The sequence below is a fragment of the Notamacropus eugenii genome, chromosome 4 (assembly GCF_028372415.1).
Source record: "Notamacropus eugenii isolate mMacEug1 chromosome 4, mMacEug1.pri_v2, whole genome shotgun sequence".
NCBI lineage: Eukaryota > Metazoa > Chordata > Mammalia > Diprotodontia > Macropodidae > Notamacropus > Notamacropus eugenii.
In genome coordinates this window covers 79,500,763-79,516,498 of record NC_092875.1, presented here as the reverse complement: position 1 = coordinate 79,516,498, position 15,736 = coordinate 79,500,763, and the positions used below count along the sequence as shown (strand labels likewise).

Here is a 15,736-nt window from a genome sequence, read left to right as displayed (position 1 = left end):
GAGGTAAGTGAAACATTGGAGGGTAGGTTGTAGAGGAGATTGTCGGATGGGGCAAATTGTTGAGACAGATAAAAGGCTGGTGTGATAAAGTTGCAGAGGAAAGGTATGATTTGGCTGTGGAGTTGTTGAATCTAAGAAAAGGAAATTGGGTGATGATATCAAATTATTAGGAGGTTGTTAATATAGACCATAAAAGATTTAAGGAGACACTTAATTGTGATATGTAAATATCTGAATGTAATTAAAAAAAAACAATAAAACAAAGCTAATGAGTTCAATCAGCATGGAGAATGAGGTCTTGATTTCTCAGTGACTTGCACAAGCATGAAACGTTTGTATTTCTTCTGTAGTCTCAGAAGTGCTTTCTGTATTCTAAGTAGAGGTTGCTTTCCCTTCTGGAGAAAAAGGTGAAGGGACTTAAGGCTGTTAGGGACAATGAAGTATTTCCAAAGGAAGTATAAACAGTGGCTTTTAGGTTTTCAAAATTTTTTCATTTTTGTAATTTTGATCATAGTGTATGAGGTTTTTTTTAAGTTTTGCTTATTTCATTCTGTGTCAGTTCATACAGATCTCTCTAGTTTTCTTTGAAATAATCCAGTTTCCTCATTTCTAATGGCACAATAGTCCTCTATCATATTTATATACCATAGTTTGTGCAACCATTTCCTAATTAATGGGAATTCCTCTAATTTCCATAGTTGTTTTTTTTTTTCCACCACAAACAGAGCTACTAAAAGTATTTTTGTATTTAGGACCATTTCCTCTTTCTTTGATTTCTTTTGGTCATAGACCTAGCAGCGATATAGCTCAGTCAAGGAGGGGTATACTGATTAGTAATATATTAGTGTATAATTTCGAATCTGTTTATATAATGGTTGTGCCCATTCATAGGTCTGACAACTGTGCATCGATGTGCTTATTTTTCCACCAACATTTGTCATTTTTGTAATCTTTGTTGAATGTGGAGTGGAACATCAGACTTGCTTTAATTTTTATTTTGCTAACTGGTAGTGATTTGGATTTTTTCATATGTATTTCTTCCCTTGGGAACTAGGTAGTTCATGTTCTTAGACCATTTATTAATTAGGGAATAGTTACTATCCTTATAAATTTGAAATTGATTCCTTACATATCTTGGAAGTGAAATCTTTATCAGAGAAACTTTTTTCAATGATCTTTTCCCAGTTAATTTTCCCCTTAAATTTTAGCTTTATTAAATTTGTTTGCATAAACCCTTTTTAATTCCATGTAATCAAAAGCTTATCTTTTATCTTCTATTATCCTCTCTATCTCTTGTTTGATTGTAAACTTTTATTCTATCTATAGATCTGATAGGTAAATTTTCCATGTTTTTCTAATTTTTTTATGAAGTGACCTTTTATATCTGGGCTCCATATCCATTTGGACCTTATCGTGACAAAAGGAGTGTAGGTTACATATCCATTTGGACCTTATCTTGACATAAGGAGTGAGGTGAGGTGTATTTTCACATCTCTTCTCTCAGGTTAAGCTTGGTCATTATCGTTACATAGCATTTTGTTTTCTATACTTTATATCATCATAGTCATTGGGTGTCTTGCTTTCTAAGCAGTCACTTAGATGGTGCAGTGAGTAGAGCAGACTGGCCTGGGAGTCAGGAAGACCTGAAGACAGATCCAGCCTTAGACACTTACTGGCTGTGTGACTCTAGGCAAAACACTCTTTGCCTCAGTTTCCTCATCTATAAAATGGAAACAATAATATCACCTACCTGGGGTTGTTGTGGGGATGAAATATGATGATATTTGTAAAAGTGCTTAGCACACTCATACTAAGTGCTATAAAAATGTTAGTTATTTTTATTATCTCACCCTGCACCAGTTCATCCTTCTCTGTATTCTTTTTATATTCATCCTTTCTTACAACAAAGTAATATTTCATTCAGTTCAGGTAACACAGTTCATTTCCTAATTAATCGATATCTACTTTGTTTCCTTTTCCTTCCTATTACAAAAAAAAGCTCCTAGAAATGTTTTGGTATAGATGAGACTCCTTTCTGATATTACTTGCTTCTGAGGCAGGAGAGAATTACAGGGAAGGCCTGATCTGCTGGATGGATGGTGTCTAAACTTCAAAGCTTGCCACCATCCCTTTTGACTGTGGTGGTAGTGGTGGTGAGGAGTTGTGCATAGAGGAATGTGGAAGCTGAGCGAAGACAGGGAGAAGGAGGAGAAAAGTGAGTGGTTTGGAGGAAAGGGAAGCCATTGCAAGTGAATGAGAACTGCAAGTAGCAGGATAGCTGCTAACGGAAATGATAAGACTCTGGAAAAGGTTGAGAACTGAACCTGTGAACATTTTCTACCTTCTAATATAAGGAAGTAAAGCAATTGCTGACAACTTGTCTGGGACATAGGTCAGTTCAGAATTCCTAGAATAAAGCAATTGCTCTGAACGTAATAACCCATAATATCCTGGAATAAATGGAGAATGCTTCATTAATGTTTATGCAGGATCAGAATACATTTTAGGTTAATAATTAAGAAAATAGGGATATCAGAATTTTTTTATCATTTTGAGACAAATGTAACTCAGTTGGTCATAGGTGAAAATTTTATTACAGTGAGACCATAAGCTGAGAGGACCCACAGTCTGAACCAAGAAAGATAAGAGAGGTGAAAGGACAGATTTCAGAATTTTATCAGCTAGGTTTAAAGTTGGAAGGATTTGAAATGCTACCATTTCTAGTCAATCCAGCTCAACAGAGAAACATCATGAAGGCAGAGAATCAGAGAGGTCACCCAACAGATCAACTGTTTTGCCTGAGAAGTTTCCAGTAAGGTGTCTGTCAAACATGGAATGGATCAGCTCAGTTTAGCAGTACAAGACAGAAGTTACATTCATCAAGGAACTTTTACAGACAGTTCTTGAGACAGAACCCTTTTTTGTGTAACTTTTTTTTACCTCTATTCAAATAATACACATTAATTTTCTCTCCCTTGCATCACCCTCTTAATTGAAAAAAGAAAAAGAAAGCCTCCGTATCACATATATGTAGTAAAGCAAAATAAATTCTTGTGTTGGCAATGGCAAAAAATGTATGTCTCAGTCTTCACTGAGTCCATCACCTCTCTGCTTCATCACTGATTCTCTGGAAGAGTGCTTGGTCATTGTATTGATAAGAGTTTTTAAGTCTTTCAAAGTCGTTTGTCTTTATGATGTTGTTATAACTGTGATTCATCTTTGGTTTCGCCCACTTCATTCTACATCAGTTCATATAAGTCTTCTCTTACTTCTTTGAAAGTATCCCCTTCTTCATTTCTTATAGTTCAGTCCGATTCCTTTGAATTAATATACCCTAATTTGTTTAGCCATTTCCCAATTGATATGAATGTGTAGTTTCAGAGTTGTGAGTTACTGTGAATACATGAGTTTTCCCCCTTGTATTCCCTGCCAGGTTTCTTAAGTGTATGTCCACTCTTTACACAGACACTAAGTGTAGAGGTGGGTGTGTGACCAAAGTTTAGTTTTGGATGGTGATGAAGTCATTATTCTTGCATTTACTTTAATATATAAATACCTGTGCCATTAGTATTGTTATTTTTCCTTATTGATAATGAAATAATTATTATGTTAAAGATCTAAATGTGTAATTATTATGAGTGGCTGGTTTTATGTGAATGAAAGCATATTTCTATTGACTCAAGAGCTAAAATGGACAGTAGGAAAAAAATATTCCCCCACAGGGTTACCCCTTAGGATGCTGAGAGAGTTTGATAAGTGGTGGTCATTCTTTGGGAACCTAGACTTGCCAATGTGAGGGCATATTGGAGTTAATGTCAGCCCAGAGAGTGAGTAGATGGTGTTTCTATGTGAGACCCAACAACTGTGGATGGAGATACCCCTTCTACCCATTGTACTGATAAGGCTACTTATTCTTCTTCTGGTTAACTAGATACTCAAGCTTGCTTGTTCTTTGTTACTTTTTATTTATATGTTTTTTACCTACTATAAAACTCTTAGCAGAAAAACTAAGGTGTATGTTTAATTTAGTGCTTATAGATAAAGAGAAGATGAAAGAGGGAACCTTATTTTTGGTAAAGATTAACTATTTGGTTCAGTATGAACCTAGAGGCTTGGAACTAAATTGAATTATAGGGCAAAGTCAGAGAGGTTAGTATTGGTTTGTGCAAGCCTGGTAAGGAAACAAAACCATCAGGTCCTCTCTAGAAAGAACACCATGAACTGGAAAATACCCCAGGATGAGAAAGGAACAAAGCATGACGATTTTTATGTAACTCACTTTTTGAAGCTCCTACAGAAGGCTTGGACATGGAACCATGGATAGTTTTCCCCCTAAGTTCTGAGGGTACTTTGGACTTGACACAAAGAGAGTTTCATACAACCCAGAGTTTCATAGACTCTGACCATGGTGGGAGTAGACTTTTAAGCAGCAGGTGAGACTGGCATTCTATATAAAAACAAGGCAAATAAGGAAGTGAGAAGAGGAAGTGGATGCTATGGTGAGCAAGAGATATGTGTGATGAATGAAAAGCCTGAGAAAAGGTTTCTAGGTAATTACTAATCAACTTATTAATTAGGCTAGCAAATAATAAATTGATGGTCACTGGTCTCTCTCAGAAACCAAAGACAAAACCATGGAGATCTGTGAATGTCTAAATACCTTTGGAAAATGAGGTGCTATTGACAGATAAAACTCAATCCTGATTGCTGAATAATTGATGAGTGGGTGGACATGTTAATAAGGAGGTAGGCTAAAAGTCTTCAACTCCTCCTGCTGAGAACATGGTTTTATCACGAGATTTATCCACCTCCAGCAGTGTGGACAAAGGAATCCATCTCTATTCAGACCACTGTGGTTGGTTTTCTCCTTTATAAGCTGGGTTCCCCTGGACTCTAATAGAGGGGCACAATGAATGACATGGGCCCAGTGCTTTAGAGCTGGAATAAACTTAGATTAGATTCTGTTTCTGATGGTCTGGTTGTGGTCCTTCATTCTTGAAGAAGACCAAAACAATATCACTATGTTGGGGTAAAGTCACAGTGTGTCCAACAGTGGCTGATCAGACCAATAGGAGCTCAAAATGCTCTACCACAAGTCAGACACCAATAGTCCATGTGAACATTTGAGGGTGGATTCTCTAAATTTGTGTGTCTTGTGTTTCTTTTGAGTTTCTTCAGTTCTCCTTTGCTCATAGAGCACAGCACCTTCTCTGATGCAGGCATGCCATGCTGAATGGTCCATGCCAGTGTCTCATAATCATGTCATAATCAATTTCAAAGTTCTTAAGAGAGACCATGAAAGAGTTCTTGTATAGCTTCTTCTGATCACTATGTGAGTGCTTGTCCTGTGTGAGTTCTCCATAAAATAGTGTTTTTATAAGCTTATGTTTGGCATTTGAAGAACGTGGCCAGAGTCATGCTGTCTGCAGTAGAGTCTGAATGCTTAGTAGTTTAGTTTGAGAAAGGACCTCACTGTCTGGTATCTTATCCTGCCAGGTAATCTTCAAAATCTTCCTAAGACAATTCAAATGGAAACGATTCAGTTTCCTGGCATGGCGCTGGTAGACTGTCCAGGTTTCACAGACATACAACAATGAGGTCAGCACAAGAGCTCTGTAGATCTTCAGTCAGGTAGTCAGTTTAATACCTATACCTCTTCTCTCCCACATTCCTTCAGAGCTTCCCTAACATTGATCTAGCTCGGAATGTGTGTGCCAACCTCATTATCAATGTGCACATCCCTGGAATGTATACTGCCAAGATGAGTGAACTTATCTACAGTATTCAAAAGTTCTCCATTTACTTTAACCAGTGGTTCCACATATGGATGGTGTGGTGCTGACTGATGAAACACCCGTGTTTTCTTGGTATTAATTGTTAGATCAAAATTAGCGCAAGCAGCAGAGAATCAATCCATATTTTGTTGCATCTCAGCTTCAGAAGCAGCAGTGGAATTTGACAGCCCCCTGAGTTTCTGCTCATCTCCTGATGTGAGGAGGAGGCTAGAAAAGGTGCCCTAAAAATTGTCTGCTTACCTAATCCTGGCCAGATTACCTTGGCAGGTAGGGATCTCACCCTGTGGTCAAAACACGCACACACAAAAATATACAAAAACTTATGCAAAGATGACTGCACTCACCATCTGTACATGGAATGTGCACACACTTATAGACAATAGAAAATCCAGTAGATCTGAAAGAAGAACAGCTCTTGTTGCAAGAGAACTCAGTAAGTATTTCATCTAAACAGTAGTGAAACAAGGCTGGCAAAATAAGGCTGAATTACTGAAGTCGAAGCTGGATATACATTTTTCTGGAGTGACCACAGCAAAAGGGAGTGCTGTGAAACTGGTATAGGTTTTGTGATCAAAGCTTATGTCGCGAACAAGCTGTATGGTTGGTTACCAAAAAGAATGAACAAGCTCATGACAATGCAAATACCATTTGCATGAAAACGCCACACCATCATCATCAGAATACTTGTAAATATCAAGACTGGTTTGACAAAAATGATGGGGAAATTCAGAAGATGCTCAATGAAAAATGAGAGTCCATAGGATTTACCAGCAGGATAGTTCATCCATCTCTAAGAAGGCAGCATTTAATTCCATCAAAAGTAAAGAACAAGCAAAGCTTAGAAAGATGCAGGATTCTTGGCTTTGGAAGAAGGCAAATGAAATTCAGTTTTATACTGATAGTAACAATTCAAAGTGCTTTTATGATGCACTGAAGGTTATTTATGGGTCAAAGACCCAGCATTTCAACTACTCAGTGCTGGTGGAGCCACATTGATTAGTGAAAAGGATATGATCCTAGAGAGATGGGTTGAACTCTTCCATAGTGTTCTTAACAGATCATCATCAATCAATGCTGAGGCTATTGACCATTTATCTCAAGTTGAAGTCCATCTCCCCTCCTCCCCCAGATGAAGTTGCAATGGAAGAAGAGGTTTTGAATGCCATTAGGCTCCTTTCATGTGGCAAAGCACCTGGTGCTGATTCTATTCCAGCTGAGATTTACCAGGCAAGGGGTCTGCTGCTCATACAAAAGCTGACTGACATTATCCAGGTTTTATGGCAAGAGGAGGTTATTCCCCAGGAGTTCAAGGATGCCTCCATTGTCCATCTGTATAAGGGTAAAGGGAATAGATTGCCCTGTGACAATCACAGGGGGATCTCTCTCTTAGTCATTGCTGGCAAGATTCTTACCAGAGCTCTCCTTAATTGGCTGATCCTTCACCTGGAAGATGGTCATGTACCTGAGAGCCAATGTGGCTTCAGAAAGGGCAGAGGAACAGTCAATGTGGTGTTTGCTGCCCAACAACTCCAGGAGAAATACCAGGAGAAAAACAGATGTCTGTACACAACATTTGTGGATCAGACCAAGGCTTTGATACTGTCAGTCATGAGGGCTTATAGAAAATTATGTCAAAATTTGATTGCTTGGAAAAATTAACTAGTATTATATATGAATTTCATGATGACATACTTGCACAAGTTCTGGATAATGGACAATGCTTTTGCACTTTCCCAGTCACGAGTAGAGTGAAGCAAGGCTGTGTGCTTGCTCCCATGCTTTTTAGCATGATGTTTTCAGTCATGTTATCAAATACCTTCAATGAAGAACATGGCTTCAAGGTCAACTACCACACTGATGGTAAATTCTTCAACTTGTAAAGGCTGCCAGCCAAGACTAAAATGTAGGGGCATGATTCTTTGTTTGCAGACATACTCAATGCAGGCTCTGAAGCTGAGATTCTGTTTTTGTTTCTATTTAAACAAAATATAAGGTCCCCTGGTTGGGTGAGGTCCCCCCCAAGATCATGGAGCATGTGTCTGAAGATTAGACCGACCTTATCTATCTGCCTTGTCCTTCAGAGACTGTCTGAATGGCCTACAAGGACTGGTCCTTGAATGAAGAGATAGAAAGGAAAAACCTTAATCCTAATTTAATAATTGGTTATAAATATGATAGAAAAATAATCATTTTTCTCATGTGAGTGTGGGACCAGGTAAGGAAGTCAACCTAGAAGACCCCCAAAAATAGCAAGCATGACTTTCCATCAGTTGTTATTAGTTCATTTTCACTCATAAGACCCTACGCAGAAGTACTGGTAGAAAATGGGAATGTGGGATGCAGTGCTCTCCTAGACAGTGGATGCCGCATCACCATTACATTTCAAACGTTCTTATCAGAAACAGCTAAGGAAAAAACCTTTATTGTCTACAAAAGGGTTGGGACTTAGTGTATTGACTCCTGGAGAAACATATTAAAAAAGCTTTTTTAATTTCTCTAGAAATATTAGGGGCAACTATATGGTGCAGTGGATAGAGTGCCAGACATCTTCTTGAGTTCAAATCTGGCCTCAGATACTTGCTGACCATGTGAGCCTGGACCAGTTACTTAATCCTGTCTTCCTCAGTTTCCTGATGAAATGAACTGGAGAAGGAAAAGGCAAACCACTCCAATATCTTTGCCAAGAAAACCCCAAATGAGGTCATAAAGAGTCTGACACAACTGAAAATGATTGAACAACAAAAGAAATATTAGGAAATAATTTTTATCCAGTCTAAAAACTGATTACAGACCTTTTACCTTAGAAAGTGGGAAGAACAAAGGCCTTCCTTTGAAATGGAGTAAGGGTTGAAACCAAACTGAGCTCTTGTCTAGATTGGATCACTGCCTTCCCATCGCACTGAAGTGATTGTCTCCATGACTTACCTGGGGACAGTATTTTCTCTTTTGAAATTCAAGATTAAGATGTGTGTTCATCCTTCATTGCCAAAGAAGACCATGCCGTCAGAGAAATAATGACATGACTAGCACTTGACTTTGTTTTGAGTGAGGGAGGGCTGTGCAGCTTCTCCTCCAGAGCCATCTGAATCCAGTGACCAGATATTCATCAGGATGACTGGAGATGACCCAGGATAAGGCAATTGGGGTTAAGTGACTTGCCCAAGGTCACACAGCTAGTGAATGTCAAGTGTCTGAGGTGAGATTTGAACTCAGGTCCTCCTGACTCCTGCACTGGTGCCCTATCCACTACACCACCTAGCTGCCCTTCAAGATTAAAATATTGATCCCAGGAAAGAACTCTTTTTTTTTTTTTTTCAGGCAATTGGGGTTAAGTGGCTTGCCCAGGGTCACACAGCTAGTAAGTATCTGAGGCTAGATTTGAATTGAGTTGCTCCTGACTCCAGGACCAGTACTTTATCCACTGTACCAACTACCTGCCTCTCAGGGAGAGGCTCTTAATGGGATAGGTCCAGAAAGGAACCGAGTAGAGACTTTGTTGTTCAGTCCTGTCCAACTCTGTGTGACCCCATGGACCATAGCATGCCAGACCCTTCTATCTTCCACTACCTCTCAAAGTCTGTCCAAGTTCATATTCATTGTTTCTGTGACACTATCTAGTCATCTCATCCTGTACCATCTCCTTGTTCTTTTTCCCTCAATCTTTCCTTAACATCAGTTTTTTTTTTCTGATGAATCCTATCTTCATTATGTGGCCAAAGTATATGCTTCAGCTTCAGGATTTGAACTTCCAGTGAATAACCTGAATTAATTTCTTTAAGTATTGACTTATTTGACCTCCTTGCTATCCAAGGGACCCTCAGATGTCTTCTCTAGCACTGCAATTTGAAAGCCCCAATTCAGTGACACTCAGTTTTCCTTATAGTCCAGCTCTCACAGACCTACATTTCTATTGGAAAAACCATAGCTTTGACTATACAGATACTTATGGGCAAGGTGATGTCTCCACTTTTTAGTATGCTGTCCAGATTTGCCATAGCTTTCCTTCCAATGAGTACCTTTTAATTTCACAGCTGTAGTCACTGCCTGCAGTGATCTTTGAGCCCAAGAATGTATAATCTGACATTGCTTCCATTTCTTTTCCCTCTGTAAGCTTTGAGCCAGTTTTTACATTCTTTTCTTTCACTGTTATCAAGAGGCTTTTACTTTCTGCCATCACAGTGGAATTGCCTGTAGAGACTGTTGATATTTCTCCCAGCAACCTTAAATTCCAGCTTTTGATTCATCCAGGCTGGCATTTTGTAAGGTGTGATTCTTCATAAAAGTTAAATAAATAATGTAACAATATCTAGCCTTGTTGTACTCCTTTCCCAATCTTAAATCAATCAAATTGTTCCATGTTTGGTTGTAACTGTTGCTCCTTGACCCTCATACAGGTTCTCCAGGAGATAAGTAACATGATCTAGTACTCCCATCTCTTTGAGGATTTGCCTCATTATGCTGTGAACCATGCTGTCAAAGACTTCAGTGTAGTCAATGCAGCAGAAGTAGATGTTTTTCTGGAATTCTTTTGTTTTCTCCACAATGCAGTGAATATTGGCAATTTGGTCTCTAGATCTTCTGCCTTTTTGAAAACAAGTCTGCTCTTCCGCTAATTTTTGATTTACATATTGCTGAAACCTAGCTTGCACAATCTAAGCATAACCTTGCTGGTGTGCAAAATTAGTGCAATTGTTTGGTTATTTGGATGTTCCTTGACCTTACCCTTTTTTAGGATTGAGGCATAAACTGATCTTTTCCAATCCAGTGATCACTGTTGAGTTTTCCAAATTTGCTGTCATGTTAAATGTGGCACTTTAACAGCATCATCTTTTAGGATTCAAATAGCTCAGCTGGAATTCCATCACCTCCACCAGCCTTATTGTTAGCAATGCTTCCTAAGGACTATTTGACTTTATTCTCCAGGATGTCTGGCTCTAGATTAGTAACCACATCATGATGGTTACTGGTGATGTTAAGGTCTTTCTTGTGTAGTTCTTTTGTGTATTCTTGCTACCTCATCTTAATCTCTTCTGCTTCTGTTAAATCCCTACCATTTTTGTCTTTTTTTCACAACCCTTTTTGCATGAAACTTTCCCTTGATATCTCTAATTTACTTGAAAAGATCTCTTGTTTCTCCCATTCTATTGTTTTCTTCTATGAAAACCTTTTAATCTCTCTGCTCTTTTCTAGAATCCTGCATGCAGTGGGGTACAACTTTCCCTTTTTCCTTTCCCTTTGACTTAGCTATTTTTAAACCCTCATCAGACAGCCAATTTGCTTTCTTGATCTTCTTAAGAACGTTTTTTGTTGTTTCTTGTACAATATTGTGAACCTCTGTCCATGGTTCTTCAGGCATTCTATCAGATCTAATCCCTTAAATCTATTCATCACCTCCACTTCATATTCCTAAGGGATGCTATTTAGGTCATACCTATATAGTCTGATGGTTTCCCCTACTTTCTTCAATTCAAGTTTGAATTTTGCAATAAGAAGCTCATGATCTGATCCATAATCAGCTCCAGGTCTTGTTTTGACTGACTGCATAGAGCTTCTCCCTCTTTGGTTGTAAAGTGTATAATCAATCAACCTCAAACTTTATTTTAACATGTTAAGATTTTTTCCTTGTTTAAGATTCCTATAAATGTTTGGCTCAAATTGTCTTGGGGCAGAGAGCCATATTGCAGGGCATGGGAGATTGTACCAGTTTGGACATTTCTCTTTCCAAGCTAGAAATGGCTTAGTCTAAATTAATGTTGAATTTTTTCAAAAAATTGTTTCTGGAAGACTTGAACCTAAATTGCCCAGTGTATCATTAGTATTTATTTTCTTATTCAACATTTATTGTGCCATTTATTCAGAAACCCATGCCTCATAAAAAGCCAGCATTGGGTCCAGGATGGCTTCTCTTCAAATGATTTACATGGCCAGTGGGATAGAGGTGAGGGATCTTTTAAACCCTTATAGGAAGTTTTTCAGAAGAGAGCTGACCCAGTCTTTATGACTTCTGATTAAGCTCATGGAATCTGATCATTTGGGAGAATGGCCAAATCTGCCAGACATAGTATGGAGTATTTTTGCATATCTGCATGTCTGTGTTGGTGGTTACCCTACCTGGTGGGGCAGCTAGGTGGTGCAGTGGATAGAGCACCAGTACAGGAGTCAGGAGGACCTGAGTTCAGATCTCACCTCAGACACTTGATACTCACTAGCTGTGTGACCTTGGCCAAGTCACTTAACCCCAATTGCCTCATCCTGAGTCATCTCCAGTCATCCTGATGAATATCTGATCACTGGATTCACATGGTTCTGGAGGAGAAGTGAGACTGGTGACTTGCACAGCCCTCCCTCACTCAAAACAAAGTCAAGTGCAAGTCATGGCATTATTTCTCTGATGGTATGATCTTCTTTGGCAATGAAGGAAGAACACATATACTACCCTACCTGGTGTGTCGTATATGATAAGCCTTATACTAATTATTCTAGTGTAAATCTTTCCTTTAGCAACTTTAAATCATCTATTGCTCCTGGCCCAAGTCAATTTTAGCCAGCACCAGAATGCTGGTGATTTCACAAGCATCTCTGATAGGAAGTGAGATTGTGCTTGGCTCCTCTAGCCCAGGTGTCAAGTAGATTCTGCTTCCCTTTAGCTTTGGGCAGCAGATTGTGCAGGGCTCATGGTTCCATGCATTTTCAAGAGCTTAATTGTTCTTAGTCACTCTGGGAATTATACATACCTCATGACTCTCTGTCCAGAAGCTTCCAACTGTCTAAGAGTGATGAGTTTAGTATTTTTTCCACTGTTTTGTGGTTTGTTTTAGTATCTGTCAGTTTGTTCTGTGTTAGAGATATAAAGACCTAAGGGAGTAATTGATTTTAAAATCACCAGATCCTCTACAATAAAGGAGTGTGTGATCACGAGATTACAAAGATCTGCCTTCCCCTTCTCTCTGAAGTGCTTGACCTCCACTTAGATCTTTCCAGTCATTTTGGAATGAATAACCAAAATTGGTCAAAAGACACCCACTCTACCCCATCTTAGAGTGGCTATTCTCAGGGTCAGTGGATCTTCAGCAATGGAAACAAGGTTATCAATACTTATGTGCCCAGGATTCCCTGCTAGAGGAGTAGATCTAGACCTAGACTCCTTTTGGTCAGTGAGCTTTAAGAACAGATCCTCCACTGTGCAGTAAGGTCAGTATTGAGTGTTCAATTTGAGAAAAGTTGGAGGAATCTCAGACTGAGTTCTGATCCTGGAAAAGCTGACATTTTGGAGTCTTCCAGTGACTCCAGAAAAGAAAGAGAAAAAAGAAAAGCATTTTTACAGTTTGCCACTTGAAGCTAAACCTTATCTGGTGCAACTATTAATCTCTGAAATTTTCTTTTGTTTAAATTGCCTTAAGAAATGGAGGTTTGACCTCAGAAAAGGTGATTAAAGTAATTTGGAAAAATAGCAAAATTTCATTTTAAGATTTGGTTTGCCTAGCCACAGTGAATTTAGCCTAGATGATCAGAAACAAAATCACATAGAAGAAATTAGAACAGCAGTGGCATCTACCAGTTTGCAAATAAGAAAAGAAATTGCAAATTTTTACTTGGCAAAATGGGAAATTGTCATTATATCTGAATGCTTCAGCTCTAAGCAGTTAAAAGCAAAGCAAATTCTGGGTCCACATCCCACTTGCTCCAGGGCTAAGATTGCTCAACTGGGGCCAGGACTAGGAGGGTGGGGGTGCCTATGGGAGTGGGGAGGCAGTCTTCAGGCACAGGAGAATTCAGGCAGGCTTGCTTTTTTGGAAACTGGGCCAAATTCCACCAATAATTCCTGCTTTTACATGTCTGTCCCCAGGGATTATTGGGGGGCACCTCCTGCCCTTCCCTGTCTAATGGGTCCTTGCACAACCAGGGGTGAGAGTCCATGAACAGGCACTCTGAGGTTCCTCCAGCTCTTAATCCTTCTGTCTCAAAAACATAGACCTTCGGAGACGGAGGGAACTTTCAAAATCCTTTGGTTGACCTTTCCTCATTTCACAAAAAGGACTCCTGAAAGCCCAAGAGGAGAGACTTGTCCAGGGTAAGTCAGTGTCAGAACTGAGCCTAGAACCCAGGGCTCCTGACTCCCAGGTTTAGATTCCTCTCCTTGCCTGGTGCCCTCTCCCCAACCCCTTTCCTCTGCTCCTTCAGCTTTGGCACCCTTGGTGCCATGTTGTCAATTGGCCTGGCAGAAACTGGGGTGGGTGGGGGAGGAGCCTCCTTCCTTACTTCCCTGCCTTTGTTTCTCCCAGTGCTCCCAGATAAACAGATTCTGGTCCTCTTACACCAGGAAATAGCTCACCCATGGAAGGAGAGAGACCTGAGCATGGGACAGGGTCTGTTTGTAACTACTCAGCACTGACCTGACCTCTCCTTCCTCCACACCCAGAACAAACTTGACAACATGAATCTGATGAAATGTAATCTAATGCTGGGAGCTCTGTTGAGCACTGTCTTCGGGGGATTGTTGATGTTACAGCTAGCTTCTTGGACAGCTCCAACACATCTGAAGCCCCCATCCCCAAGGATCTTTTCAAAGAAATTTGAGTGGCAGGCTCAGACCCCACACCTCTTGGACCTGGCTTACCTTCAGTCCTACTCCTTCCTGATCAACCATCCTGACAAGTGTGAGGGTCCCAGAGCTGCCCCTTTCCTGCTCATGCTGGTGATGACCAAGCCCCAGGATGTGGGGATACGCCAGGTCATCAGGCAAACATGGGGCAATGAGACCTTGGTTCCTGGTGTGGTCATCCACCGCCTCTTTGTTGTTGGCCTGCCCCAACCCCTCTTTGCCCAGGAACTTCAGACCCTCCTGGACGAGGAGGACAGGGAGCATGGGGATCTCCTCCAGGTGGGCTTCCTGGATACATACCACAACTTGACTCTCAAGGTCCTCACAGCACTGGAATGGATGGCCCAGTACTGTCCCACTGCCCACTATGTGCTCAAGGTGGATACTGATGTCTTCTTAAACCCCAGCTACCTAGTACAGAAGATACTGTGGCCCAACAGATCCCGGCAGCTTGATTTTATCACTGGCCATATCTTGAGCTCCACAAACCCTGAACGGAGACAGGGTCATAAGTGGTACATGCCCCCAGAGCTGTATTCCCATGACAAGTATCCAGACTATTGTGCAGGCCCTGGCTATGTGATGTCTGGTTCCCTGGCCCTCAGAATCCTGACTGTAGCTCAGAGATTCAAGGCCATCCATGTGGAGGATGTGTTTGTGGGGTTGTGCTTGAAAGAGCTTGGAGTGAAGCCCACTCCTGCTCCCCCCAACACCTTCCTGATATTTGGGAGAAAGTATGACCATTGTGCCTTCCACCGACTTGTCCTGGTTCACCACTTCCAGCCCCAAGAGTTACTCCAGATATGGCCAGACTTCCTGACATCCAATGGTGCCTGTCCCTCAGTGTAAGAGTCCAACATAGGGGCCCACACTCTCCCTTCCTCTATCATGCCTCATGTAGCTGGACTGACAGTAGTAGTGAGCCCCATCCAGAAGACTCTGTGCAGCTCAGTGAGACAGGGTAAAGCAAGAGGAATATGTGAGCCTGTGCCAGCTCCCTTCCCCCAAAAAGGGCAGGTAGATTTGACCTAGAGAATGCTTTCTTGTACCTGAAAATAATGGAGTTTTACTGTGCTGTAAAAACACTAAATATGAAAAATTCAGAAAAGTATAAGAAGATTTATATGCACTGTTGCAGCCTTCATTAAGCAGAGTCAGAAAAACCACCATGAGTACAACATTGTAAATGGAAGTCCACTTTTCTCTTTCCCCCCACACTTTGTGCTGGGCTCTTTCGGGTGATTCTCTTCTGCAGAGCCCATTGTGGATGCAACGAACTGAACTGGGAGCAGAAGAACTCCTCCTGTTCCCTCTGTGTTCATCCTGGTTCTGAGAAATG

At 40.5% G+C, this 15,736-nt stretch overlaps 1 protein-coding gene across 1 annotated transcript; it reads left to right on the top strand.

Annotated features, from left to right (window-relative positions):
• Positions 1 to 14,229: 14,229 nt before the first annotated feature.
• Positions 14,230 to 15,246, top strand: LOC140498180 (beta-1,3-galactosyltransferase 2-like). The gene has a single exon (XM_072599454.1). The coding sequence runs from the start codon at positions 14,230 to 14,232 to the stop codon at positions 15,244 to 15,246; it is 1,017 nt and encodes a 338-aa protein (XP_072455555.1).
• The last annotated feature ends 490 nt before the right edge of the window (positions 15,247 to 15,736 follow it).

Excerpts from the sequence above, each read along its gene's own strand:
- LOC140498180 (XM_072599454.1), top strand. The coding sequence starts at position 14,230 with ATGAATCTGATGAAATGTAATCTAATGCTGGGAGCTCTGTTGAGCACT.